This window comes from Columba livia, chromosome 14 (genome assembly GCF_036013475.1).
Source record: "Columba livia isolate bColLiv1 breed racing homer chromosome 14, bColLiv1.pat.W.v2, whole genome shotgun sequence".
NCBI lineage: Eukaryota > Metazoa > Chordata > Aves > Columbiformes > Columbidae > Columba > Columba livia.
In genome coordinates, this window is record NC_088615.1 from 11,033,509 (window position 1) to 11,060,536 (window position 27,028).

At 38.8% G+C, this 27,028-nt stretch overlaps 1 protein-coding gene across 7 annotated transcripts in view; it reads right to left on the minus strand.

Annotated features, from left to right (window-relative positions):
- Nucleotides 1–27,028, minus strand: part of RAPGEF6 (Rap guanine nucleotide exchange factor 6) — a 118,617-nt gene that overhangs the window by 14,482 nt on the left and 77,107 nt on the right. For 3 of the 7 annotated variants that reach the window (XM_013367365.3, XM_021289090.2, XM_021289089.2), the window contains 19 exons: nt 24,545–24,728; nt 23,581–23,717; nt 22,497–22,655; nt 21,788–21,940; nt 21,119–21,283; nt 20,288–20,395; nt 19,719–19,922; nt 18,919–19,027; nt 16,772–17,015; nt 16,288–16,445; nt 15,382–15,396; nt 13,217–13,457; nt 11,746–12,129; nt 9,603–9,814; nt 8,620–8,743; nt 6,243–6,266; nt 3,519–3,739; nt 1,490–1,675; nt 128–262 (listed from right to left, as the gene is read on the minus strand). In XM_013367365.3, coding sequence (XP_013222819.2) covers nt 128–262; nt 1,490–1,675; nt 3,519–3,739; nt 6,243–6,266; nt 8,620–8,743; nt 9,603–9,814; nt 11,746–12,129; nt 13,217–13,457; nt 15,382–15,396; nt 16,288–16,445; nt 16,772–17,015; nt 18,919–19,027; nt 19,719–19,922; nt 20,288–20,395; nt 21,119–21,283; nt 21,788–21,940; nt 22,497–22,655; nt 23,581–23,717; nt 24,545–24,728 — 3,163 coding nt within the window. The remainder of the gene's footprint in view (nt 1–127; nt 263–1,489; nt 1,676–3,518; nt 3,740–6,242; nt 6,267–8,619; nt 8,744–9,602; nt 9,815–11,745; nt 12,130–13,216; nt 13,458–15,381; nt 15,397–16,287; nt 16,446–16,771; nt 17,016–18,918; nt 19,028–19,718; nt 19,923–20,287; nt 20,396–21,118; nt 21,284–21,787; nt 21,941–22,496; nt 22,656–23,580; nt 23,718–24,544; nt 24,729–27,028) is intronic. The other 4 variants (XM_021289086.2, XM_021289093.2, XM_021289087.2 and 1 more) reach the window with 3 other exon arrangements.

The following is a 27,028-nucleotide window of genomic DNA, read 5'->3' on the forward strand; positions in this document are numbered from 1 at the left end:
TTCTCTTACATGTCATAACCAACAAATACTCCTGCTACTGCCCACCCTGGTTTTAGTCCAACCCAGGCAGGGGTTCCCAAGAGGGATGCTGACCTGCGCCCCAGGACCGTCCCGGCAGCTCACGTACCTTTGCGTGGAGAGCCCTGAGGAGAAGCAGGGGGGCTGGAATGCAAAGACGACGCCATGGACATGGTGTCATCCGCTTGTTTCTTACTACTTACTTCCTCCGATAAGCTTAATGACTTCTGTGGGGAGCCTGTGCCTACCAAAACAACAGAATCACTTACTGCGTATTATTCTTCTTTCAAGTTAGTGATATCTGTGTAAACTACAAATGACACCATGTTAAACAACCACTGGAGTATTCAGCAATGAGAGGAGCAGATGCTCAGATGAATTCTACACACGGAGGCAGCCTGCATTTAAAATTTAAAACTATTTCTGTCACAGTCAACAAGTCAGTTCAAGATCTTCTGAATCAGGACCTTTCAAATCAGCACTTAGGAAGTCCAGCAAAACCTTTGTGCCACTGTACATCGCAAACTGATAATTTGGTATTTCTTGTTCACTTTACAGAGGACACAGTGCTGAGAGGTTAATTTAAGTTCTCAATAGCTTGTTAGATTAACACATAACACAGGAATGAAGGAACACCTCTCAGCAAAGCTGCCGGAACACAGCAAGTTGTGCAGGCTTTTAAGAGGAGACTTGAAATAAATACTAACTGGAAACATTATTTTATATGCTGCAATATACTGTTTTCTGAAGCTATTTTAATAGATATTGATGCTGAGTATATCACAGAATCATTTCATATCATTCAGTGACTGCAACTAACACTATTTAATAACCCACAACTGTAGCTTTCAAATGACACAACAGTTATGCAAACAGGACAAAAGTATTTTAATACCTAATACTGCTTTGCAACTAGCCAATATGGAGACATGAAAAAACTGATGCTCACTAGGAGCAACATGTTGCTTCACTTGACAATAATATTGTTATAACAGTGTTCTGAAGTTAAAATAATAGATGTCTGTGATTTGTTTCACCAAAATATTTAATACTTCATTTTGTCAGGTAAGCAAACATGCAATGTTGTTCTCCTCCATGCGTGCAAGATACCTTTAGAATGCAGAAATACACAGTAAAAGACTTAATACCCTACATCTGATCGGTTCAAGAGAGATACTAGTATCACTTTGATTAGAACGTGCTCTTTAGTTCAAGAAAAAATAAATTAAGAGTATATTTGGAGACAGTGCTTTGCTATTACCTGTTTTAAGAAAAGTTATTAAAGATTGTGCAAATGACTAAGTACATGGCACACTCCTTTAAAACACAGTAACATGCTTCAGCTTTTAAAGGGAACGAAGTAAATGAAGCCCAATGGTATCTCAAATGCTCCACCCAGCTACAAGCAGCTCCTCCCTCTTATTTACTTGATCAATAAAACTCTCCAGACAGGTGAACTGAAGATACTCACTGAATGTGACATGATCCTTTGTCAGCCCCTTTTTTCTACTGGGGTATAAATTCACAGTCGGAACCTGAAGAACTTGACTCATCCTGTTTTGCTGATGGGCTTTAGTGCTTTGGCCAATTGATCTCATGGGTACTGGAGACATTTCTGAGGATTTCGCTCCTCTTCTTTCACTTAAATTCTTTGTCACTGTTATGAGAAAATGGCATATAAATATCTTGGACTGTGAACTGCAGGATTCTAACAGTCATCTGAGTACTCCCCTCCAGACAAAGCCACCATGGCATGAAGCAGATAAAACATATTTGAAACTATTTCTATTCCAAACACACCTATCTTGTTACACTGAAGAGGCTGTTACGTAAAATGGCATTACAAAAACCTCGTGTCTTTAAAGTTTCTTAAACGTGCTTTATCAAAAGACAAAAAATATGATTTATTTCTACCACAATTAAAGTCCATATTGTAGACATTTGTACATAAAGTGCTAAAGCATAAAGGCATCTCCTTCAAAATTAGTTTTCTTTTTTCAGGTTTATGAAAAAAAGGACTTGATTTGCTTAACTACCTGGAGTAAAACATTACACACATATTCCCTAGTTTTACTTCCAAGTATCTATGGCTAGCACTGTGGAAACAAGGTTTTAAATAATTTGTTAAAAACAATTGAAAAACAACCTGATAGCATTTATGTTTGTCTCCTGGGCATACTATGGCCACCTGCTATGTTTGCACAGAGACCATCTATCAAGAGCTCATCCTGACATGCTTTTAATTATTTTTTTGGCATGGGGAACAAAGCACAAAAGCAAAACAGTGTCACCTCTAAGCAGAAACTTTCTGTGCTATTACGTACCTGGCTGAACACGGCACAAGGTGAACACCTCTGCTAGCAATGCATGGTGCTGTACCTATCTCTAGTCAGAGCTATGGGTGATTTCTGGCGACCTCAACACAGGACCGGTGTGAATACACAGAGTTTAAAATTTTTAAAAAGGGAATCAAGTATGGCCATTTTCAAGATTCCTACATCAGTGTTATTTAAAAGGAAATGTTAAAAAAATATCACATAGGAAGGCACCTTACGAAATAAAAAGGATTTGCATTCTTAATATTGAATAACAGAAAGGGTGTAACATTTTCTCTTCAAAATGCCATCTCCTAGTCATGCTTTTAACTTACCTCGTCAGAGACAAAACAGTATTTGAGGACAAAAGGTCTTAAAACTCTACATTTGGACAACAGACAAACGTCAAACATTATTTTGATGAGCCTGGTTGCTACTCTTCTGTTTCGAAACAAACCTGCCTTTCAAGCAAGTGAAAATTTCTAAGGATCAAAATAGAAAGTATTTACCATTTCTCATTTTTAAATAAGAATTTCCTGAACTGTGTAAGACAGCAGGTCAGGTAACGCTTTGTTTAGTCAGACAGTTGCACTGGAGTTCAACTGATGAAAACTGTCCTGCTGTAGCCCTCAATTCTTGACGGTCAAGCCACGGCAAGCCCATCAGTCAATATTGACCTAACTTCTCCTTCTCAACAATCTTCATTTATTCAAAGCTGTAATCCATTGCAGTTTCTATATTGATTTTGTCTCTTTTCATTTTCTTGCTGTTCATATGGTAAATGTTACTTTTATCCTTCCTAATTCTGTACAAGGACAACAGGGCAAGAATAGAGCTGATGTACTATTGAATTTCCTTCCAGGCTGATGAAAAGACACACTGTTTAAGAACTATAGGTCAAAATACAAAACATCACTGCAGTTTCTGATCTCAACCAAGATCAGAAGATAAATGCTGGTTTGCTGAAACTATCACTACATGAACTGACAAACACACACTTATTAATACTAGAGTGTTTCTTCTTGAAGGGAGAAATAAATGAGTATTTCTAGGGAAGGAACAAGATTTTTATAAATATCGGTTTTTATAAATATATTACTTATATATAATACACAATATATTATTTATAATATATTTATAATGTATTTTTACGAACCACACCACCATTCTAGATCCCTTACTTACGAGTGCTATATGCCGGCTCACACTGAAGCGACAAGATTTGAATCTTTTCTTCGTCGGTCTCCACATTGAGGTTGGACAGGTACTGCTTCACCTTCCTCGCCATCTGGGCATCCTCATACAGCTTCTTGGCATTCAGAAGCGAGCTGCGTCGGGCACGTTTTTTGTGAGCACCTCCCTGTACATCCAGCATGTTCGAGTTTGTGCTGCCCTGGCTCAGAGACCTAGAAAAAAGCAAAGCAGTAAACTTTTAGTCCTCAGTAGCAAATAGGAGCTACAGTAGCATACGCCAAAGCAGATTAATACCAGTAATCTTCAGTTAGGGCTAGTGCATGCTGATGTAAATGAGTTAAAAAGATGAACAGCATTAAAACAACACTTGTCTTAAAATATTCTGGTAAATTGATAGCAGCAATTTGAGTCTAGAGAAGGATTGCGCATGAACCAGCAAGAATGAGGCACAACACTGCCTAAAGGACCCGTTTAGCTCTGCTAACAAATGGCAGTCTTATTCTGCAAAACCCACATAGGCTATTTCAGCTGTGGATTGCAAGAGTGGACAAACTTGATAACTTTATCCGATTAAAGCATTTGGTACCCACTATCTGCATCAGGCTTACAACAGAAACTTCTTGCAATTCAGCCAAGTACAGAAGTGAGTGACTCGTGTAATCCTCTTAGAAAACTGAGCTGCTGACAATGCTCAAATAAGGGGAAAAATTATGTTACATATGCAAAGTACATTATATTACGCACTTCTCCAATTAAGTAAAAACATCCACAGTAGAGCAGCTCATTAAAAAAATGTATCCTAACAAAGGTCAGGAAGGCAGCGATAATATACATATGCCCAGACTTCCACCTATGAAAGATGATGCTCCTCAGTGCTCCTAATTTTGAGCCACCAATTCGATCAGCAACAGAAGCAAAAAATAAATGATCCCCAAATGGTTCCCGTACATCAGTCACTCTCCCTGACAGTCACTCCTGGTCACACTGAATCAGTGACCAAACAATGGATACTGGTATAATTCAAATATACGCATCACCTCTGAACTTTCCAAAGTCCAACGGCCGCACCACTTCTAACCCATTATTCAATAAATTGAGGTCACGGTATATGTTACATGTAAATTCCAATGGAATGTGTCAATAAAGTTGTTTATAAAGTTGTTTGTGTGTGGTTTTTTTGGTTGGTTTGGGTTTCTTTTTGATTTTCAGAAGAATATTTTAAAAGGCTAAATTATTTCTACATATGTTTGTCAGGATCTTGGGAGGGTTTATAGAATCATAAGTGGCAGAATAAACCATTTCCAGCACAGAAGAGCCATAACAGCTACAAGAGTCAGAACGAAAAATTAAGAAATGGTGGGAAACAGCTGACTGCAATATTTGCAAAGATGTTAGATAAATCAGTTGAAGAGAAAATATAAGATTAACAACTGGCAGAAAAGTACAGCTTAATTAAATTTAAAAGTAATTTACTATAGTCAAAGAAAAGCAAAAGGCACAATGGACTGTTCACACCTATCCAAACCGAGGGAGCACTCCTACCTCCTATGGATAACAACGAAGCTCATATCTATTATATAATGAAATAGGTAACCATGTTATGCTTATTTTTAATGATATAAATATTTTATTGCTTATGTACACGCTGTATTGCTTTTAAGTCTGGACTTGATTTTTTTAAGGCAATTTAATGCCATTTCCTTTAAAAACGAGTTTTCCTTATTCAGTCATGTTAATAGTAATCCCAAGGGCTAGAAATTCCGGTGGCTCCGGTTGGATCCCTGTTATTTCTCCCCATGAGCTGATTACTGAGCACCTAACGCTGCCAGCCGAGCCCTCCTGCTCCCGGGGCACCCACACGCTGTGCATCTCACATCGGGGACGAGCATCCAAACCTGCTCCCCCCAGTTTGCCCAGCACAAGCCCTGGCACCGTCCCCATCCTTGCTGGGGGAACAACCTGTGCCTGGACACCTGCTGCTGATAAATCGTGTTGCCGCTTGCAATGCGACTGTAGGAGGGCAAAGCACCACGAGCGTTTCTGCCTCCATCCTCTATGTAAAATGTCAACTTAGGTACACACAGTTTATGGGCAAAACCACACATAAGAACATACAAAATACGGCTACAATATCATCTTGAAAATCACTGCCACCTGTCAGCTGGCAATTTCACTTGCCAATCTTGGTACTCTCATTTGCAGTCATTTCGTTATTCAGCCCTTGTACAATCAAGGCTCCCAGTGAAACCAATGAGGATTTTGGTGTATGAAATGTGCGATACATTTTAAATACATACTAGAAATAAATAAAGACTGAAATCAAACTTCAGGGGGAAATCGCTATACCATTATCACAATGCAAAGTGCTGCTGTAGTTTAAATGCAGAAGGTCTTAAACTTCTCTGTTACACGTTTAAAAGCAAGTTCTTTATTTCCCAAACATTCTGCCTTCCAATATAACTGCACAGCAGGTTTTTTTATGCATAAAGCCAAAACTCAAACAACTTATCTAGTACACAAAAGCAACTCAGAATTTTTGTAGCTGCAGTATAATGCTGGCTGTAGCCCCTTACTCCTGTATTCCAAAAAACATGTATTGCAAGGTTAATAAAATGCATGCTGTATTTCAGATGCATGCACTAACGAGGAGGATGCAGTATGTTAAAGAGTTGCATAATCTTTATTTATCTTAGTTGCATTCATCTCTACACTTACCCCAAACTTCTCCACCTCTTCTTCCTGTAAGCAAGAGCCATATACATTGAAGCATGTATTTGAACAGAAAAGCACAGGAAAAAAATAAAACAGTTGAGAGTCAGGAAGAAAGATGTAGACAGGAAAGAACAGAAAAGAAAAAATTTCTATACAGCAAAATTCTTCTCAAACAATAACACAATGTTTTAATGGAATGCGAGGGCAAGACTTGCTCAAATACTTCAATATGGAAGAACATCTATCAGTTTTTGCTAATTTTTAAGTTTAACCTACAAATTTAAAAAACAAACTCGCATTCAATTTTCTTGTTAAGTATTTCCCATAAGTCAAATTCAATTTTGATGGAGTGAGCAAAAACTGTTAAACTTATTCATATTGTAGAGAGCATGATTAAATTAATTTATCCCTTGCATTAGGACTGCAGTAAGTGTATGGGAAATCATCATCAGTATTCAGGTTTATGATGTTGTTTTCTCTTGTTTGCTTGGCTGGAAAATGAGCTACTTGCCAAATATACGCCAAAAAACTAGATGCTCTATATTAATCAGTAATGAACTTGTTAGCAAGGCTCATGTTACTGCTAACAATCATTTTCTTGTTCATTTTTAATCTTCAAAAGCATTTATTGGTGCTTCATAACACAAACTGATAGATCAAACACCAGAGGCAATGAAAACATGGATTTATTTTCTTTTAATCTTTGGCACTCTCTCTAAAATTAGATGCCTACGCATTTTATGTCAGTGTGCATAATTTAAATTATGGTCACTAAAATGTGTTCTGTAATTCCGAAAAACATACTAAAGGTAACTATTTACTATTAAATTCATTTAATGATTAGATTAAATTAGGTCTTAGCACACAGGGCATCGGGGACATTTATTTATAGACTGATTTCATCTGTGAATGCCAAAGTTTCTGAAAAGCAATCATAACTTATCAGTAAGTAGCCTTATAAATTTCATTTAAAAGGAAATTTTGGTAATTCAAATCCAATAGTATGAAGCTGTATCTCCTCTTTGAAATGAATCCATCTTAGAATCGCAGAATTGTTTTGGATGGAAAAGACCTTTAAGATCATCAAGTCCAACCACTAACTCGACACTGCCCAGTCCACCTCTAAACCATGTTCCTAGGAACCTTTAAACAACAGGAACAAGGGATCTGTTCTTTTTGCCTCAAACCTCAACTGGACCAACTGTAAACAAAATACTTAGTTTCCTGATAGTCAGCCTTGAAAAGCAAAAACAGTGAGGATTCAGGATCGTCTGTGGATCCTGACCACTGGAAGAACACAGGGAACCAAACCTCTACGCTCTTACAGTTGCTACGTATCCTTGCTCTATCCTTCCATTGCACAGATGTAACTGAATCCATAAATCGAAGACAACTACCCCCTGCCCAGGTGACCTCTCAACTGGAATTTTGTGCTTGTACAAAGCAAAGGATGCTTCACCCAAAAACCTCTCCAAGAACCTTCCCCTCTGGGCTCTGCTCCCTCCACAGTGTCCAGAGAGCTCTTGCTGCCAGGGACACACACCTACCAGGCTGTTCTGGCATTTTTTGAAGCAGACACAGTGTTGTGATTCAGCCCAGGACATCATCTTGTCACCACCTCCCCACCTGAACTGAATCCTGAAGGGTTTTGTCTGGTACCTTATTTTGGGGGGCAGGGACTGACAGGCATCAGACATGGCACTGACACAGTGATGCTGATGCTTTTAGTTCAGCCAGTGGGATACAAACAGATGCAGGAAATTATTTAGTTCCACTAAATATAATATGGAGCTAATGAGCAGCAGATTAGAAGTTGTGGTGCTTTTATTCTGCAGTTTGTTAACAAAGAACCTGATGTACTATGTGTGCATAACACCCCCCCCTGCTTAGAGTCTGAACATATCAAATATTATGTATGTGGAGCAAGGTGTGTTTTGAGCAAATAAAAAATCCTTTGCTTGTTTTTAATATGTTATTTGTGGGGTTTGTTTGAAGCAGCACTTCAGATTTATACATGGGTGATTTAGACGCTTTATATGTATCTCTCTATATACATAGATATATATAGAGAGAGACACGGTCTCTCTCTAATATTATATCTCTCCAAAACCTCTCCTGATACTAACATTTTACTGAGCAAAAATATGAACCATTAAAATTAGAGCCTATTCTTTGCTTTTTAAAGAGGACAAATTGATTTATTAGTCATTAAAAGCGGGTTGTGGAAGCATCAATGGTGTGGTCAGAATTTGATAAAGGTTGTGGTACTGATGGTAAATGTCAATGGGTAAGTTACACAATGAAATTTAACACAAACACACACAAACCCAGATCCCACTCGGAGACACCTTCAATCCTACTGTCTTTCTAAATTGCACACCTTTGTCTGAACATCACCGCCGGGTCCATGTTTGCTGAGGTCATTCTGACAACTTGGCGAATCTCTTTGGCAATCATTCGGAGTTTCTCAAAGTTTACCAGGCCATCCACTTTAGAATCGTTTCCTGCGTAATTGAAACACACACACACATGAAAAAAAAAAGTGTAAGAATACTCTTTAAATGGGCAATGTGTTTCTAAGTGCTTCCACCCTCCCTGCCCCTCCAAAACCAAAACCACTTTAAGCAAGAAAACAGGAAACTCTGGCAAAACACAAATGATGCTCAGGCCCACTCAGACTCCTCAGCATTGCTCTTGTTCATCTATTTCTAAAGTAATAAGCATTAGCAGAAGAAAAAAAGGAGTAAGTGAACTATGCCCAAATTCATTGGCGTAGATATTAAAATAATAGAGATATAGAGCTGACATCAACAGCGTTCACATTCTGAAGTTAGTTCAAATAGTTCTGAAACATCACAACCAAGAACTGGGAATATGTGGAAACGTTTAACACCTTAACCAATTGTGAACAGAATTTTGTCTAAAAGGAAAAAAATTGGAAATTTTTAAACAAAAACCCTTGAAAATGCTGAAAGCAAGAGTAGGAGGTGTTATATCATCGTAGCTGTCTGAAAGCCACAACACGGAACAAAAACCTAGAAACATTTAAGAGAAATACATTGGAAGTAGTATAACCACCAGCTGGCACACTCACCTGCTCTTCCACCCTAAACCTTGGGACAGGTGATGAAGACTAAGTATTGCTTTAAGAATATTAAAAATACGCATCTAATTTTTTGTCTAGGATCAGTCTCTCCTGTTACACATTCAGAGATGTATTTTATTTTACTCCTACAAAGGCTCCATCAAAAGCATCCTACTGGTGGCAGCTTCTTTTAGACATTGATTGAATCACGGAGCACTGAAGAATGGGCTAAAGCGTATTCAGTGCTCGGTTTATAATTTCTCTCTGTTTGAAATTACCTTCATGCAGAAACGTGATATCCTTCTTGACAACAGGAAAAAGTGGAATAATTGGAGGCTGCATGCTCTGGCTGCTAAGGATGTTGCGGTATTTTGCCATGTTTCGAGACGGATCAAAAAGATCTTGAAGGTCTCGGAGGTGCTTTTCATACTTGCTGGGTAACTTTTCCCAAGTGCCTCTGAGACGTGCTACTGGTGCCAGATTTAACCCGCTGTAAGGCAGATACATTTCATCATTAGCAGATCATTACTTTTCATAAGGAAGTAAAGGGCTGGGTTTTTTTTTGTTTTAAGGATTAAAAGTATGTTTCACGAGGTTGACTGTAAAGCTGGGTGAACACCAAGCTGCGAGTCCATCCCAATAAACCTCCACTGTTCACTCTTGTGAGCATGTGAAAAAGAGGACTGGAAAAAGCACAACTGCTTCCTGTTCACACGGTGCAAATTTCAGGTTAGCTGCCAAAACTCTCACCATGCCTATTTAACTTAAGAACCACTTCTCCCCTGTAAAAATGAATACACTGGTAAGGACAAAAGGGTGAAAAATTAATGAGGTGACAAAAGGGCACTGTCAGAGTTAAGAAGACGGCAACGATTGTAAATGAGCACCAGACTGAGAATTAGACACATCAGGTATGTTAAAACCGTTACTGTGCCCTTATTCTCATTAAGTAAAAATAAATCCAGAACTAACTGGATGCAATAGAAAGAAAAAAAAAAAAAAGAAACAGATCTATCTTCGCTGTAATAATTTGTCACCAACTTTGCTCAAGAAATTTTGCAAAGTCCTTGTAGCTGCAGAACTGGAAAGTGATATTCTCCAGCATTCATTAGTAAATCCAGAACCATACAATTACTGAATTTGCTATTCTAAGATATTCTATACTTATTTTGTATTTGTTCTATTTTTCTTATACAGATTGCCTCCATGCTCTTGGCACATCACAAACAAAGCCTTCTCTCACACGAAAAATCAGACATACGCCACAACACAGATCCTCTTTCACACACTATGTTAGGATGGTATTTTCCTATTTTGTGAAACATATGGCATCATAGTGATACGCAGTGCAAGGCAAGAACAAGAACCCCTGTGGCATATGTTAACAAAAACATACTCCTCTGGAAATAAGGGTAAAAAAGCTAATTTATTTGAGGTTTTTTTGACCAAAGTCCACTATGGTCATGGCCTGATTAGACTTCACTGAGAAGTAGGAGGAGTCATTTCTCCACCTACAATAAACCATGAGAAACCAGGGAGCAGAATATAGAAATTAGATTCTGTATCCACATGTGTATTCACCATGTAATGAGTACCCACAGTCCCAACGGCTGCCCAGCACCCTTCCAAGGAAATTCATTAATTATTTAATGTATGACTAAACAGAAATCAATACCATTTGATAAACCGTCTAGACATGGAACATTTTAAAATGTTCTTTTCAGAGATAGTGCTGGTGCTGGGATACAGCGTGAATCTTTGTCTGATAAATCTCAGCACCTTTTGTTTTTCCCTTAAAGTAAAACCTTGTTATAACATAACTACAAAAAGAGGAAACGCTTAAATGCTGTTAAAGTAGCAGCATCTAGTATAGATCAGAAAAGAAAGTATAAATGTACAAATGAAGAGGGAAAAAAAATAGAGAAGCAAGCAGATGACAGGAAAGAATAGAAAAGAAAATTAATCTAAACCAAGACTGATTTGAGGAAATCCTTACAATGAAAGGAAGAAATAAAGTAATCTCATCATTGCAGGTATGACTCAGCGCACACTGAAAAAGCTACGACTGTAAAAAGAAGGGAAATTGGGTGCGGGAATCACGGAAAATGACAGCAATGTTCAGGTGGGTTTCTGGAGTTCATCAACCAAACAGCACTTCTGGCCAAACCCTCCGTCTCCCTGCCAGGTAAAGAAGGGACAGTCACATCCAGCACCGCTGCACAACTGAGCTGACGAGGCTGAGGAAGGAGAAAGCTGCAGCGACAACACTGGACATCTGGTTTTCGAAAAGCTCAGCAATTCTCTTAGAATCACCCAACAGCATTGGTGATCTGTTCAGGATACACCTATTTCCTTTCATTTAGAAGAACAGAATTGCCTTTGACAGCACAAATCAGATCTGACAAGTGTGAAGTGTTTTACCTTATAACCGCGAACATGGAATTGAAGTTCTTGCATTCTCGACAGTGGAGGGCAATTTTAATGAAATGTTTAATAATCTTCATTCTTTTCAGTTGGTTGGGCTCTGCTAAAATTTCCATGGCAACCCAGAATGTCTCTTGATTTATGACATCCTCAAACTGTTTCAGGTGAGCGTTCCCTGTTTTGGAGTCCAGCTTGTAAAGGTCATCGATGTATTCCGTAGGTTCGATATTGCGAAATAATTCAAAGTCTCTCATAGAAAGCTGAGTGGCCACCTCAATGGTGCTCAGCTGGAGGAGGGAGATTTGGCTTTCTCTCAGCAGCTCTTGAGCATCCTCATCGGAGCACAAGGTCTCTGTTTCCATATTGTTCTTTAGATAATACCTAAAGAATAATTGCGTTACAATAAAACATTAGGGATGCTCTGCAGAAGGTTTGTGAACACAGACAGTGAACCGGATCAGGCACTACTGACACCAGAGGGGTGCTCATGTGAGAGTATTAATATTTCCATGTTATTGTTGACAACCCAGAGTAATAGGCAAGAAGGGACAGCGTAACCTTGTACTTTACCACCATTACAATAGCAAAAAAACAATTCAGAAGCTGTTTTAATCTACCTCTTTGCTAATATTTTCTACACTGTATTCTACAATATGCTGTAGTGTTCACCTTCAGAAAAAGGTCAGTTACTTTTTCATTTGTAAAGTCAGCAGTGAAGTAACACTTTAAATATACAATCGTCCTGAGAAATCTCTTGTTAATGTATTTCTTCATTTCTTACACCAATGGAATGTGGTTTCTTACATAACTTCGGTGTGGTATATTAATATTTACGTGAAGCACATAGTATTCGGGAAATGAAAACACATCTGGAAAATTCATTTTCATGGTCCCAAGCAGATCACTTTCAGATACACAGAAGTTTATTCCTTATAAATTCCCTCTGTTGCCTAGCAAAGACTAAATAATTTTTTACTTAATAAACTTTCTTCTGGTATGGATCAGGTCATCAAATAAAACTGAAGCCCTTAACATTTCAGAAACATTCATAACAGTCTACATGAAAATGGAAGCGTTTACCTCAGGTTAATATCAGTTCATTGCAACGTAATATCAGTGAGAAAGAAATTAAATTGTATGTTTTAATCATGAAATACATGTGGAGTGCTAGAATAAATATATATTTTTCCTGTTTAAGTGTAAGCCACTATGTAAGTTAGATTGATTTGCTATACTTAGTTGTCACCAAGCAAGCTTCTTGTAATTTTGGGGAGGGTTTTTTTGGGTGTAGAAGAGGAAGGTGAAACAGGAAAGAAAAAGAGGAGAGAGAAGTGCGAGTTACTGACATTTACTTGTTTGTTTTTCTAAGAGACTGTGTCTATTTTAATTAAAGCATCCCTCCCCAATGTTTCTTTTCAACATTTCAATCCTAAAAAAGGCAAATAAATCCAAACTAGGGTCCATTTACCGTCCGTTGAGTTGAATCCTGTCGGCCAATTTGGAGAACTGGTCCGGGAGCCTCCGCTGCTTGATGACTCCCTCGGGGCTGACGGACACCTCGCACAGCGAGTAGGTCTCGGGGGCTCCCGTGAGGTTGAATTCGTGGACGGCGTGACTCACCACCTCTTTTGCCGTAGTGTCTTTGCTGATGATAATGTAACAGCTCTGCTGATCTGCTTTGAAAACCCTTATCACTTGATCCGGGATATCTAAAATAACAGAACACCACACCTTTAAGGTATGAAGGTCCTTTTTCCTTGAAAAGACACAAGGTCATTTACTGTATCATTTGATAGCCAGAAAACAAATAAACAGCTAGGAAGGAAAAAAAAAAAGCCATGCTGGACTTGCTAAATATTCCTTAAAATATTCAGACGTTCCCTCCAACTTTGAGAGGGAAAAAAAGACAAATCTTCTCTCTGCTTTTCCACAACTGAACTAATTTCTGTATTATCCCATGACCACACAGTACAAGACTGTCCTGCTCAGTTTTGTCAGCATCATTCTTTCCTTGGCTCTTTCATCTTCGTGAGAGCCAGAACCAACATTTGTGCCGGGGAACTCTTCCAGGGACGGGGAAGCCACCGAGCACATAAGGATGTGCTGGGGGTGGGAGGACGTGAAGAGGAAAAGGAGATTTTATTGCTCCCATAACTAGCTGCAAACTTTTACACTCGCTCTCTCATCCTGAAAGAACTAAGCTGGTGCCAGCAGTTAATTCTTTGGCTAGTGTATTTATTCATAGCACGTATTATGTGTTATAAATGCATTAGAGAATAGCTTTATCTGAGGCAGCCTACAGCAGGAAATAAATACCTAAAGCGTTTAGTCTACAGCTTGATGACTGTAAATAATTTTCTTCATTAGTTATTACAGAAGGCTTGATTTTCAAAGTAAAACTGAGTGGGGAGTCAAGAGTCAGAGCACACAGTAATTTGAAAGTCAGGGAAACACAGTTTCCCCCCTCCCTAAGCTCTGAAACTAAGACTTCCCAAGTTTTCTGCAGATCTGAGAACGTTTACATGCTGCTTGCTCCATCGCCTGAACATTAACTTCTTCTGTCAAAATCCACTGCTTAAGGAAGAAATGAAGATCTCTTTTAAGGGTACAGTGAGCTTGGGGTTACTTTTTCTTGCATCATGATTTAACGGTGTTATGGGGGAAAGTTGCAGGAATTTCAGAGGAAAAAGTGAGCAGGTAATTTATGATCTAGCATCAAAAGTTTCCACCCATTGGAAAAAAAAGCCTTAACATCAGCTGCAAATAAATTGGAAGATGGGGGGAAACAATATTAAAAAAAGTAAAAGTAGAATTAGTTTTCAATCAGATAACAGTTTTGTTATTGTGACGATCACATTATCAGAACAGTCTCATTAAAAGCTGAGGACTAGCTGAACTTGAAAAGCTCCATGCATACACGAATGGGGGCAATAAAGGCGAAAAAATAAACAGTATGTACCTATTTCAGAATCAAAGTGGTGAAAGCGACACCGAATAATTTGGAAAATGTCTGCACTTATAAAATCGTAATAAATCAAGAAAGGAGGCAAACGTCTATGCCTTGGTATCACCATGACCATGCAACCCAAACTTAGCCTAACTCGTGACAGGCAAGGGAAATTCATGTGACAAGGACATGTCTGTCTTCAGGGTCTTTGCTTCTAAGCAGATAAACATTAATAAAAATTATTTTCTTATGCATTATTCAGCTTGTGTTGAGAATACAAAACACGTTTCAAGCTTGCATGCACATACTTTTAGATACACAGAGTCCACCAGAAGAACAAATCTCAAACTACGTTATCATCTAAAACTTCGGTTTCTATCAAAGTGATGTACGGAACCTCACTCCTTTACAGTGAGGTCTCAGAGAAGCAAAGGAACCTGCCAAAGGTCATTGAGTGTGCTGGTCGCAGGAATGGGAATAAAATGCAGGTCTCAGCCTCAGGATGGCACCGTGCCCGTAAAGAGAACCCATGGATTTGTTTTATTTAAGGGAAGATTACAGGGCACAGGACTATCCAATGCTCTAACAGTAATAACTACATCAATGCAGCGTATGAGAGTGTTAAGTTTAACAGGCAAGCCATGCAATATTAACGTCTACAGGACGCTACACATCAGGATACTTACAGTAAAACCCAACAGCTGCGGGCAGGAGAAAAAGAAAAAAAACTGTGTCAACACCAAATGAAGATTTAGATGTTCACAAAACTTATCAAGGGTATGCAGTACATCGTCAGAAATAGTTTGGTTTTCTCTGCCATTCAAAAATGACAGCGTATTTATTACAGTAAACTTAAAGGTAAGAAGTACTAGTTATACGTGTTTCATATTATGCTCTAACTTGGAGAACATGTGTGTAGCTCTCAGGCAGACAGCAAGAACCCAGATTTGCAGCAAAAAGGAAATTTATTTGCTATGGATACTTATGCACTCAATAGAACATATCTGTGTGAATCCCTTTTAAAGAGCAAATCTGCAAGTTTACATAAACATTGGTCATAGCCACAAGGGGCTTTACAGGATATTTAATTATACACAGAACTTACACTTGAAATAGGGAAACTAGATTCTGACATGATTACAGGCAGCTGCGTATAACAACAAATGTCTCCTGCAGCCAGCCCATGAACTGTATACCTACAGGAATGGCAATGAAAGCATGGACTACACAGCTCAGTTTCTTTTCAGACATACAGTTGAATAATGTTTGTAAAACACGAAACCTTAATATCACCATGCTGGTACGATGGCAGTGCTATTCTACCCACAATACTGCTTGAAATTTATATTTAAAGATGATGGATGGACAAGTCACATCACCAGTACTGGTACTGGGAAGAGACGACAAAAGAGAAAGGTGCGGACAAGGACAATCTGCTTCCACCAGAGCTCTGGTAAACTCCAGTAAACTAAAGACTCTCAGGGGTGTCAAAATACATTTATTGCTGGTAAAAGCTGGTAAAAGATGCAATTTCCCCCTGAACCAGTCGCCTTGTAATCATCCTGTAAACGAAGCTAAGGCTGCTGATTTACCTGAAGGATTAGAGAAATCCAGAATGCTGGTCGTGGGCTGCAGGAGGTCGGGGCTGCTGGAGGAGAGCGTTCCCGGGATGGGCATGATGGCCAGGCTGTGCCGGCACTGCCGCGTCCCCACGATGCTGTCGTCCTGCGACTGGCTCACGCTGCCGTCACTGCAAAACAACCTCCTTTCAGCAACCTGCATTAAGTCCTTATATTCATCTCGGGATGAACAAAACTAAGGAAACTAATAGCACTTGGATGTTTTAATTACACATTGTAGACAGGCTTTCAAACGAGGACAGAGGAAATGCATATTTGAAAGTGTTCACTGGGAGAGAAAAGATGTTTTGGTCTTTTTCTGCATGTATGGGTCACAGATTTGATGCATTTTTTTAAACATAAACAACCTGGATATAATGACTGAAGATACTAAGCAACTAAAATATAACAACTTAATAAGGAACAATTACTTTTTGAGCAGAAGAGCCTGACAAACCTGAACAGTTTTGGAGGCAAGATGCTGAATCGGGTCTTGTCTAAAATTTTCCTGATTCTGTTTCTCCCACCAGATACAGTGTTTGCTTTCATTTTCTTGTTTCCTTTTTCACGAGGAAACATCTGTTCCACATCTCCAGGCATATCTGGGATGGAATAACGGTTGTTTTTCTTTTCTGCGATTTTCGGAATATGTGGAATTCCATTCTTCTCTTGTCCTATCCTGCAGAGCAGCTCCTTAAACACTGTAAGAGAAGATGCAATCACCATGACCAACCTTTGCACGCTTAAAACTTCACAGTGAATTCCTTCCCCTCGAACTTTTTGCTTCCCACATCCCTGCAGAAAAAGTGAACCAAAGAGGTACAAAGGAAGCAATACATTGCATTTTAATTTTGATTCGAAGGGTGTGGACCTTTTCCCATTTAAGTGTTGCCTTTGATTACCTTGGCAGAAAGAGTAACCCCTAAATGTTTAATAAAAATGATCAAACATTCTACAGAGCAGAATTAGCACGTATCACAGCAAATTTAATGGACCTAGTCTACCCTTACCGGATAGATAATAATGAAACACTGTGTTCACGGCCATCAGTTCTAGGTATCTGACTTTTTGTCTGCATCTTTTAGGTAACGAAGTACAGATGTATCCTCAAGAATAACTGGGAGACAGACTGATATTTTCCAAAACTGCCTTTTTGTTTGCTTTTAGTAACACTACTGAACAGCAGCTGCATGAAATTTCCTATTGCATTTATCAAACTAAGCCAGTCCATCACCAACACTGGCACTCCCAAAGATATAATTTCATGGAAAAATACAAAAGGTGAAAACAAAAGGTTCAAAGTTGTTTATCAATAAAAATTATTTTTTAAACATATTTTTTAAATATTTTTAAATCACTCAAGCCAGAATTACCGTATTTTCTGTCGAAAACATGGCAATACTGGGAGAAGGCAGAACTTACAGAGCAAATTACTCAGATTGTCGCTGTGAGCAAGGCAACCAGGACCTTCTGTATAGGAAGTCCCTGTCAAATGGCATATTTCTATTATGTAATAAAATTTAAGGTTAGAAGCCTCGCATTATGGACTCAAATATAAGAACAGGAACTGCTCATTGCCAGCACCAGGCACTTAGCACTCAAAAAGGCAGGATAATAAGTATGACTGTTGAAAAAAAGCTTCAAGACATGAATTCATTAACAATTATCAGAGAAATCACCTTAAAATCGTATCAGCTAGCAGGAAGAGATTAGAATCTACTCATTAAAGTATGTTGCTTACCTTTATAATACAAACGAACAATCCATCACTGTCTCAGTTACAGTTATGCTTTATGTCATCTCACATTAGTTTGGACCACCGGCTACATGGTGGTTGTATGCTTTTTTGGAATTACACTAATAAGCAGAACCTTGGCAAATTTTACTTGCATGGTGCTAAACAGAACATAATAATTGAAGAGAAAATCAATAGTGACCAAGGGCAGCTAACTGGAGGAAGACGAAAAGGACCCATCAGAAGGTCTCAGATCTGACTACAGGGAAGAAACTATCTCATGCACAGTCTCAGTGTTGCTGTAGCTACGGTTATTCTGTTGCCTGAACAGGATTACCCAAAAAGAACAGATGGTTTGACTGAGATTTTAAAGAGGTATTTATGTGTTTATACTCACATTGACAATTAAAAGCCAACATTTATATATCACGCTGCTTTTTACATCCCCTTTTCATTTTTAGATACAAAGGCAATTTATCCTGTCGTTCTTTCAGCCATTATAAAAAGTTTTATGAAAGCCTAGTTTTACGTTTTTGCTGTTTCTTGGCAGAAACAGTTTGGCCCATGTCCCTTGGCTCCGTTTCAGCCATATCGCGTGAAGGGACACTAAAGCCGCTTAAACAGCCATTTGAGGATTTCTCGGGGAGGAAAGAGCTGCCTGCGCTGGCTTTGTGCCGCCCAGCCCTTGGCACACCAGAACCTATCGGAGCAAATGGAGGCACAAGGAGGGGAATTCTGCACAACTTCTCACTCCTACAGTGATTTGGGGGAGGCGGGGGCGGGAAGTGGAATCTTGTTGCACTTCTATAGCCAGATAGACTGGAGTTTTTCTTCACATATACAACATGTTATATATGAAGTCTACTCACCAAAAATGTTTGTTTTTACAGTAATGGAGAGATGAGTGTTGTTCCTCAAGATTTCCAGAGCTTTTACAAAGGTAATGTTCTCAAAATTCTGTCCATTTACTTCCATTATCTTTAAGAGGAAATTGGATTATTAGGAGAACAACTGTTTACGACAGGTTTACAAATACAAAGGCAAGAACTTTCCAGAAGTTAGCATATCATCCTTGTAAAATAAATATTCTCATGATGTCAGTTTAGTTACATGCTGTGAACAAGCCAGCACCTCCATTTCTCTCTGACAAATGCTTTAAATCAGTTTATTTTCTGTGATAATATGACACTCTTGCAATTAGGAACTGCACCTGAATCAAGAATGGTGGATTGTGAACCACAGACCTGACATTGCATCAAAGGCCAGATTCTCACCCGGTGTGAACTGTCATTGCTCCACCCGCCTCACTACAGGGGGATGATTTACACCAGGGGAAAATTAATCCAATAACGCAATCTGGTAGCTTCAGTTTAACTATGTCTCCACTCAGAAAAGTTTCCTAAGATAACCACAATTTGGTTTCTTCTCCCATTCTGTTTTTGAAATATTTAAATACCTTAAATATTTTGAAAACTATTTACTAGCAAGCCATTTAACACATGCAGACTGAAGCTGAACTGTTCCACTCACAGCAGAATACTAGTCGGTCGTTTGTTTTTAGTGAACAGCACATTCGTTTTGCTGGGAACACTACAGTTGGTTGAATCAGATTTTTTTTTTTTAAATAAAAGAAGAGACTGACGTTGTAAATTAACTTTATTCTTCTTACCTGATCACCACGCTTGAGTCCAGCTTCTGCGGCTTTACTGCCCATTTCCACGGTCTCTACAAAAATACCGAAACCCTTGTCGCTTCCTCCAAGGAGGCTGAAGAACAAGGGTGAATCTCTAGAAGGTTTCTGCAGGGTAATTTGCCTCCATTTTGCTTTGGCAGCACAGGCAATGTTCAGCAATCTGAGATGTCCTTTCATTTTCTGTAACAGAGAAGACACAACAAAATGGAGCCAAATATTTTCTCTACCAGAATGGAAAGGCAGCTGTGAAAAAAAAAAACCACCAAAGTTCCAGCAAAAGGACTTAGGATGCCATGTATCGAAATCGTACTGAATAAACCTTGTCTCTTTTGCAGTCATACAAAACCACATAAACAAGCGCCACATGTACTATTCTATATGGGCTTTATACCTAAATATATATTTAAGAACAAATATATCCACGTTAAAAGCCATCTATTGACTGTTAGACTTAGAGACTAAAATGTCTTAGTCATTGGTAACACACTGGAAAATGAAAACGAGTAGCATTAGAAAGTACGGAAGTCATTCTTTTTTGCTCCTACCGCATCTTCCAAGTTCTTTTCAAATTCTTCCAGAAACCGAGTCATAGCAGGATCTCCTTCAAAGTCATTGAAATGATTGTTCACCCACAGTAAGACCACTCTGGTAACCTGTAAAAAAAAAATAATTAGGTATATATAAAAGTACCCACGATTCTTCTATCAGCAGAAAAAAAAAAGGGAGAGTTTGATAGTCTGATGGGTTTCCTTCAGCTCAAAGTTCGAACACACAAAACCGCTGGCTAAGAATCTTACTGCCACAATTTTCAACAAATTGGACCTGGATATGAGCTCCAGACTCTGAACACTCTTCATGTGTACGTGCATATAGCTACATAGAGTTGAACCTGTCTCTACTTATGCATTTTTATCAACTGCACCTGTCTTGAGCAGAGTTTGTTTCCAGTACAGAGGTTGTAATAAGCTGCTCAAACAAAATGTGCTCAACACACTGAAAAGCTCTACAGTAGCAAATTATGGAAGACAAGCACAATACTGTTGTGAAAAGAAAGATGCTATGCCCAAGAGATCATGAGCACAATTTCCCTGCATTTCTGGTGAAAAAGGATTTCAGGGACTGGCATTTACATCTTTAAATTAAATAGAAAGGAGTATTTATCATTTTGCAGAAGAGAAGCAGTCTCATACCTGATTTAGGACACCACACCCATACAACACACTGTAGAATCTTTTCTTGATACCAGTGAAACATGTTGCTTTAAAATAGTTCATATACAATAGTTGGAGCATAATCCTAGTTTATCAGCAACACAAAAAGGAATCAATTTGGTGACATTTTCACCAGAAATACTAATCTCTTAGACTCAAACCAACCTTGTCCCTGAGGCTGTCCACTGTAAACCATTCCAAGAGTTTATTTCCAACTTCCAGGGGGCTTGTTAGAAATGTTCGGTATGTTAAAAGGAAATCTTCGATGTACGTTGGATCCACAATAGAATGTTCTTCTATTAAGTGCATGATGAGTCGCTCAGGTGTTGCCTTAAAAATTAAATGCAAAAAATAACTGGTATCTCTCATCACTATCTCTCTCTAGAGAGTATCTTAACAGAAAACCCTTTTCATATTTCATTTATGGCCAACTCAGGACAAAACACACTAATGTGTTTAAACTAAATCTTCATGCTTCTCTCAGCCCAAATGTTTTGCATAGGTAATACCTAGCTAAAATAATTAATAATTTCCCTTAATTTTATTTTTAATCAACAGTTTAAGTTCCTCTTCCAGATTACAAATAACAGGTCAATACATAAAGATGCACAAAGGGTGCTCCCAGTACAAAACTTAATATATGCGCTGAAGACATCTAACTTTATTAAAAGGGAGATGGAAGTAAACTTGTATAATAATATAAATTCCTTCCCATCATTTTTGAGCTGAGACAGACAAAACTGAGTATATGTTGTAGATTCAAACCATAATTGTATTTATTTACTAGTAAATAAAGGTTTAATCTATTAAAGAAAAGCACAGAAAGAAATTCACCTTGATAACTATGTGTCCTTTTCTGGTTCCACTGCGATCCAGCTCCCTGTGCTCCTTCACCATAACAATTTCTCCTTCTTCCTCCACTTTATGAGTGTTTTTTTCCACGTGGTTCAGAATCCTCCAGTAGTCTTGCTGGGCTATACACACAAACTATTCCCAAACAACACAGGATTGTTAATAAATATCCCAAACATGAATGCATCCCCTATCCCCAGCTCCGGGCTGTTTTGACAAAATTATGACAGCACAGCATTTGATACCAACCCCACTCTGTTCTGCTCAGCTACACGAGAGACAAAGTTAGAAATAGAAGACAAATAGAACTGGTCATCTTTCTGCATCTCCAAAGAGTTGTTCAAATGGGCTAAACATACAGAGGACAAGGCCTGTAAGAAGTGGAAATGGATGTTTTCTATTTATCTGTTCTCTCTGCATGTCAGTCACATGCACAGTGTGACCAGGTGGACTCTGCTCACACTTCAGCACAAAGCATGAGTTCCCATTTCTCATGTAACAGCGATGTGAAATAAATCCCAGCTACTAAAGAGTGTACAACTAACTCAACATTGGAGCCCTTGACTCATAACATACCAAGCTCCTTTTTCCTGCTTGTGGAATGAAGATCATGCCTTAAAATGAAAGTAGTCTATTTTCTTTTATTAGATGCTTAAAAACACAAGGTAGTTGTATAGAATTGTCATCTTACCTGGCAGTCATCTACTTTGGTTCTGACCACTCCATTCATGTACTGTTTGTCCAGAGAGGGTGTAATCCCAAAACTATTTCCCATACAGAGACTCTCACTCTTCCCATCAGGATAGCTGATTTCCACCGTGCCATTTAAAATAACGTACCAAGAATCAAGCTAGAGGAAGTAAAAAACCACACATTTTAAAAGTGAAGCTAATTCAACAACTTTTACAAGCTGTTCCAATGCTCTTATATCGTATTCTTGTGGTCTCCAGTTTGTTGTCGCTACAGTTTTGCAACACTTAATTCACTAAAAATCTGCACTCTAAGGCAAGCAATACAGATGACTAAAACAAGAATGCTTTTCAGCATTCTTCATTCATGTGAGAACTAATTCAGTAGGGAGGAATGCTGATTAATAGATTGCGTTTTCAAATCAGCGGGCTAATTGCTACAATATATTTATACCATTTAGTCAGAACAAACACTTTTCCCCTGGGTACCCGGTTGGTCACTACCAGAGACGAGAGTCTGCCTGTTCCTCTTGGAGGGATGACCTGCTATGGCCATTCCAGAGGTCTGGATCCAAGGACAGAGAGAGATGACCACTGACTAATGTGAACATCTGTCTCCTCCCACTGAATATGTTAAGAAACTGCTCCTAATTAAGACATTTATGTTATAATACCTACATTTTTGGGCAAGGATACCTCTTTGTGTTAGTATTTTTAAAAGCTACTTAAATTTAAAAGAGAGTTATTTTACCAATGGAAATGATGCATTCTTCTATGCCACAAATAATCTTTGAAACGTTTTCTCCAGCTGTTAGCACTTACCTGATAACAACATCCTCAGTGCTGGCTTATGGCTACACCTGGCCATGCTGAAGTCTTGAACAAGACAGCAACACACAGGCAGAATCTCCCAAAGGCACAGGCAAAGGTTTGGGGATTTTGCATACGATAAGAGAAGAACTCTCTGACTTTCAGGTGCGGGAGAGTTGCGGATATGGAAAACAGAGTTTTCAGCCCTTTGCCCTCAGATGCCCTTGCTCGCCTACTGCCTAAGGCACTCAAATTGTGTTGTAAGCGGTAACTTACTTCTTGACCGTCTTCAAGTATGATGGCTCCTGCTTGCTCTACTACTTCAAATATCATCACTGAGCAAAGTTCTCGTCTCACAGACATCGTCATGTTTGCAAAGGCAGGGAGTTGATGCATAAATTCCAATAATTGCTCTGTTAGACAAAGGAAACATTGGTATGAATACTGCAAGGCCCAAGGGTTTCTTAGATACCTTACCCTCCACAGGTATATTCAATCTCAGTTAAATTCATTGAAAAATTGCTCAGTGGTGTTACAATCCCCGTTAGTGCCTGTGGCTAAATGAGCCCAGTGTGCATTCTGACATCGACAACCAGAACTCGGCTCTAGGGCACTGACGGTGCCCTGACTGACTCTCGGCAGCAGTCTGGCTAGAGTGTAAAAGCACTTCAGCTTCAAACATGTAGAAAATTGAAAAATACCCTTACAGTACAGTAATTATAAGCTTGATGGAAGCATGAAATGATTTTCCAGTGTTTAAAGAAGTGATAGGAAGGACAGCATAACATAAATTTTAGTATTAAACTAATGTCAATTTCTAGTTAAACTTCACAGTGAATTATTTTCATTATAAATGTTTTCCACTTTACAATTATGTAGATCTATACTGCAGTAATAGTACATTCTCTCTGACATTTAATAACTGATTCAACAGTTCCAGGGAGTCAAAAGTACCTTGCTACCTATCCCTCCCTTATATCACTATATACAATGATGCTAATACCATCGTCACCATTTCAAAGGCAGTATAATACTTAGTTTCTCAGAAAAATTACTGTCTCAGTAAGAGAAGAAATCATTCAATGAACAATATCACTAGAGCAAAGTGATCTCTGGAAGGTAGTCATAATTATGAGGATATACATTTAACATCAATTCATTAAATAGTTTCAGACATGCTTCTCTTACAGAAGTTATAAGACATAGTTTTACATAAAGATCTCTTTTTTTTCCTCCTCACCAATATCATCATCAGTTTTATCTGCAGGCTCTTTCTCAAGGCACTCTCGTACAACATCGCGCCCCAGAAGTGGATCTGAAGTTCTGTCAATATCTTCATCCTCTTCTTCTTCTTCATCTTCAGAGTCTACAGGGGCTTCTGGAAGGCCTGTTAAATCAACGTCTCCCATCTCACTTTCTGTAGCCTACAAAGCAAACATCCATCAGACAAAGAGTTCAGTGTCTTCAGTTTGATGATTTATGGTCTTATCTTAGGTAGTTAATATGACAAAAGAAATTCTGGGACCAACAATTTAAACTAGAAATTGTAACAGCTCTCTTTCTGAACACCGAAATAAACATGTTACACTGAAATCTACAGTTACAGGGTGGTACAAATATCTACCATTGGCATAAAGCAACACCACATGATCACAAGTTCTGAAAACAAAATTAACATACTAGGACATTTGTTATCTGTATTTATGTCCTTCCACACCCCAACAAATTACAGGCAATATAAACCCATCAATACTACCCGTGTAACATGGGGAAGACAAAGCAGGTTGAGTGGCTAAAATAAAAGCAGCTTGATCTCACTTTTAATTTCGGTTTTATAACATGAATTTTAATCCTGGCATGGAGCAAGTATGTCAGGTGGAATATATAAATTGAGGTGGGAGGAAGGAGATAAGTATCGGGATTCTTTCCCATATTAGCTGATTCTCACTTTATAGCATTTACTCTTTCTTGCTGATTCATGTAAATAAAATGTTTTTTTCACCATTTGAGAGTCTGTATTATTAACAAAATAATAATATAATTCAGTTACACACTGGTTACCCAACGCCTGTAGAGACATTTCTACTGTCATCAATAGATGGCAATATAGACACCACACGGAGCAGACACATAAAGCAACAGTGAAGGAGAATGCAATGCTGGCAACAAAAAGCAGAATCGCATAGGAATAATTTGCAATAATTCCTTATGTAAAGTTTAAATGATGTAATTACATGAAAATAACTTTCCAGACAGATGGAAGAAAAAAAAAGTAGTTTCAAATTTTCAATTTCCACAGAGTAGTTGTTCAATCACTTTTTTTTAGTTTAAGTCGGCATGCAAATCATTTTTCTGTTCAAACTCAAAAATCTGAACAAAATATGTCACTGAGAAGTATAAAGCAATTATATAGAGACTTGCAGAAAACCAAGTTTACTTTTTTAAACGAAGATACTTACAAAATTCACTTTCGCTTTAAAAAAAATTCCTGAGATTTTACAAAAACACTGATGACAAACTCATGCATCAAATGCTCTGCAGGTTCACAAAATCTCCAAAATCAAGGATGGGGTCCTGTCCAACCTGGCTTTGAACACCTGCAGCGACGGGGCAGCCACAGCTTCTCTGGGCAGCCTGTTCCAGTGCCTCAGCACCCTCAGTCTAACAAATTTCTCCCTTATATCCAAGCTAAACCTACCATTTTCTGTTTAAAACTGTTGTCCTTGCCCTGTCACTACAGTCCCTGGCAAAAAGTCTTTCTTATGAGATCCCTGTAAGTACTGAAAGGTCTCCCCAGGGCCTTATTCCCTTTTTTCCAGGCAACTGGAACTTCCCTCGACTGCCGTGACTTTTGGATATGAGCAACTGCACCAGTCAACCCCCTGAGGGGCCCATGGTGCATCTTGTTGGGTACCACGGACTTGTGTATGTTCAGGTTCCTCAGGTGGTCTCAAACCTGATCTTCTCTTCCCATGGCAAGGAATGTGTTCCCACAGTCCCCACCTTGAGGTTCAGGAACTTGAGAGATGTTGGAAGAGTGAATACGAGTGAAAACTGAGGCAAAAAAAATTGCTGAGTGCCTCAGCCTTCTCCATGTCACTAGTTCTCCTGTATTATTTATGGTGGGGAGGATGCTCTCTTTAATGCTCTTTTTATGACCAATGTACCTATAGAAGCTCTTCTTGTTATTCGTTACATCCCCTGCCAAATCCAGCCCCACCTCTCCAGGCAGTGTCCCCATGCTCCTCCCAGGACACGTGTCCCTGGTTCTACTCTGTGTGTTTCCTTCTTGTGCCTTAGTTTGACCAGGAGGTCCCTGCTCAGCCATGGTGGTCTCCTGCCTTCCTCGTCTCATAATAAACAACACTCATTTTAAGTGCTTTAAACCCAGCAGACTGCACTGCCTCCGTCTTCCTACACCTCCCTGTTGATGGGCTAATGCAAGTCCCAGCAGTTCGAGGGATGAGCAGCGTTTCTTTCTTTCACTAGACAGAAAAATACTGGGGTTTAGATATAATCTTGGACCCTTCAGCCAGTCTTCATTTTAATAATTAGCCAGCGAGCCTAATAAATCGGGCTTAAATTATTTAACGTAAGTATTTCTTTCAGAGTAGGATAATAATACATATAGGGTTAAATCTGTTTTATATTACATCACTTTACTGGCTTATGTAGCTCACATTAACAGTTTTGGAATTAAGCCCAAGTGCAAATTGTGCTTGGA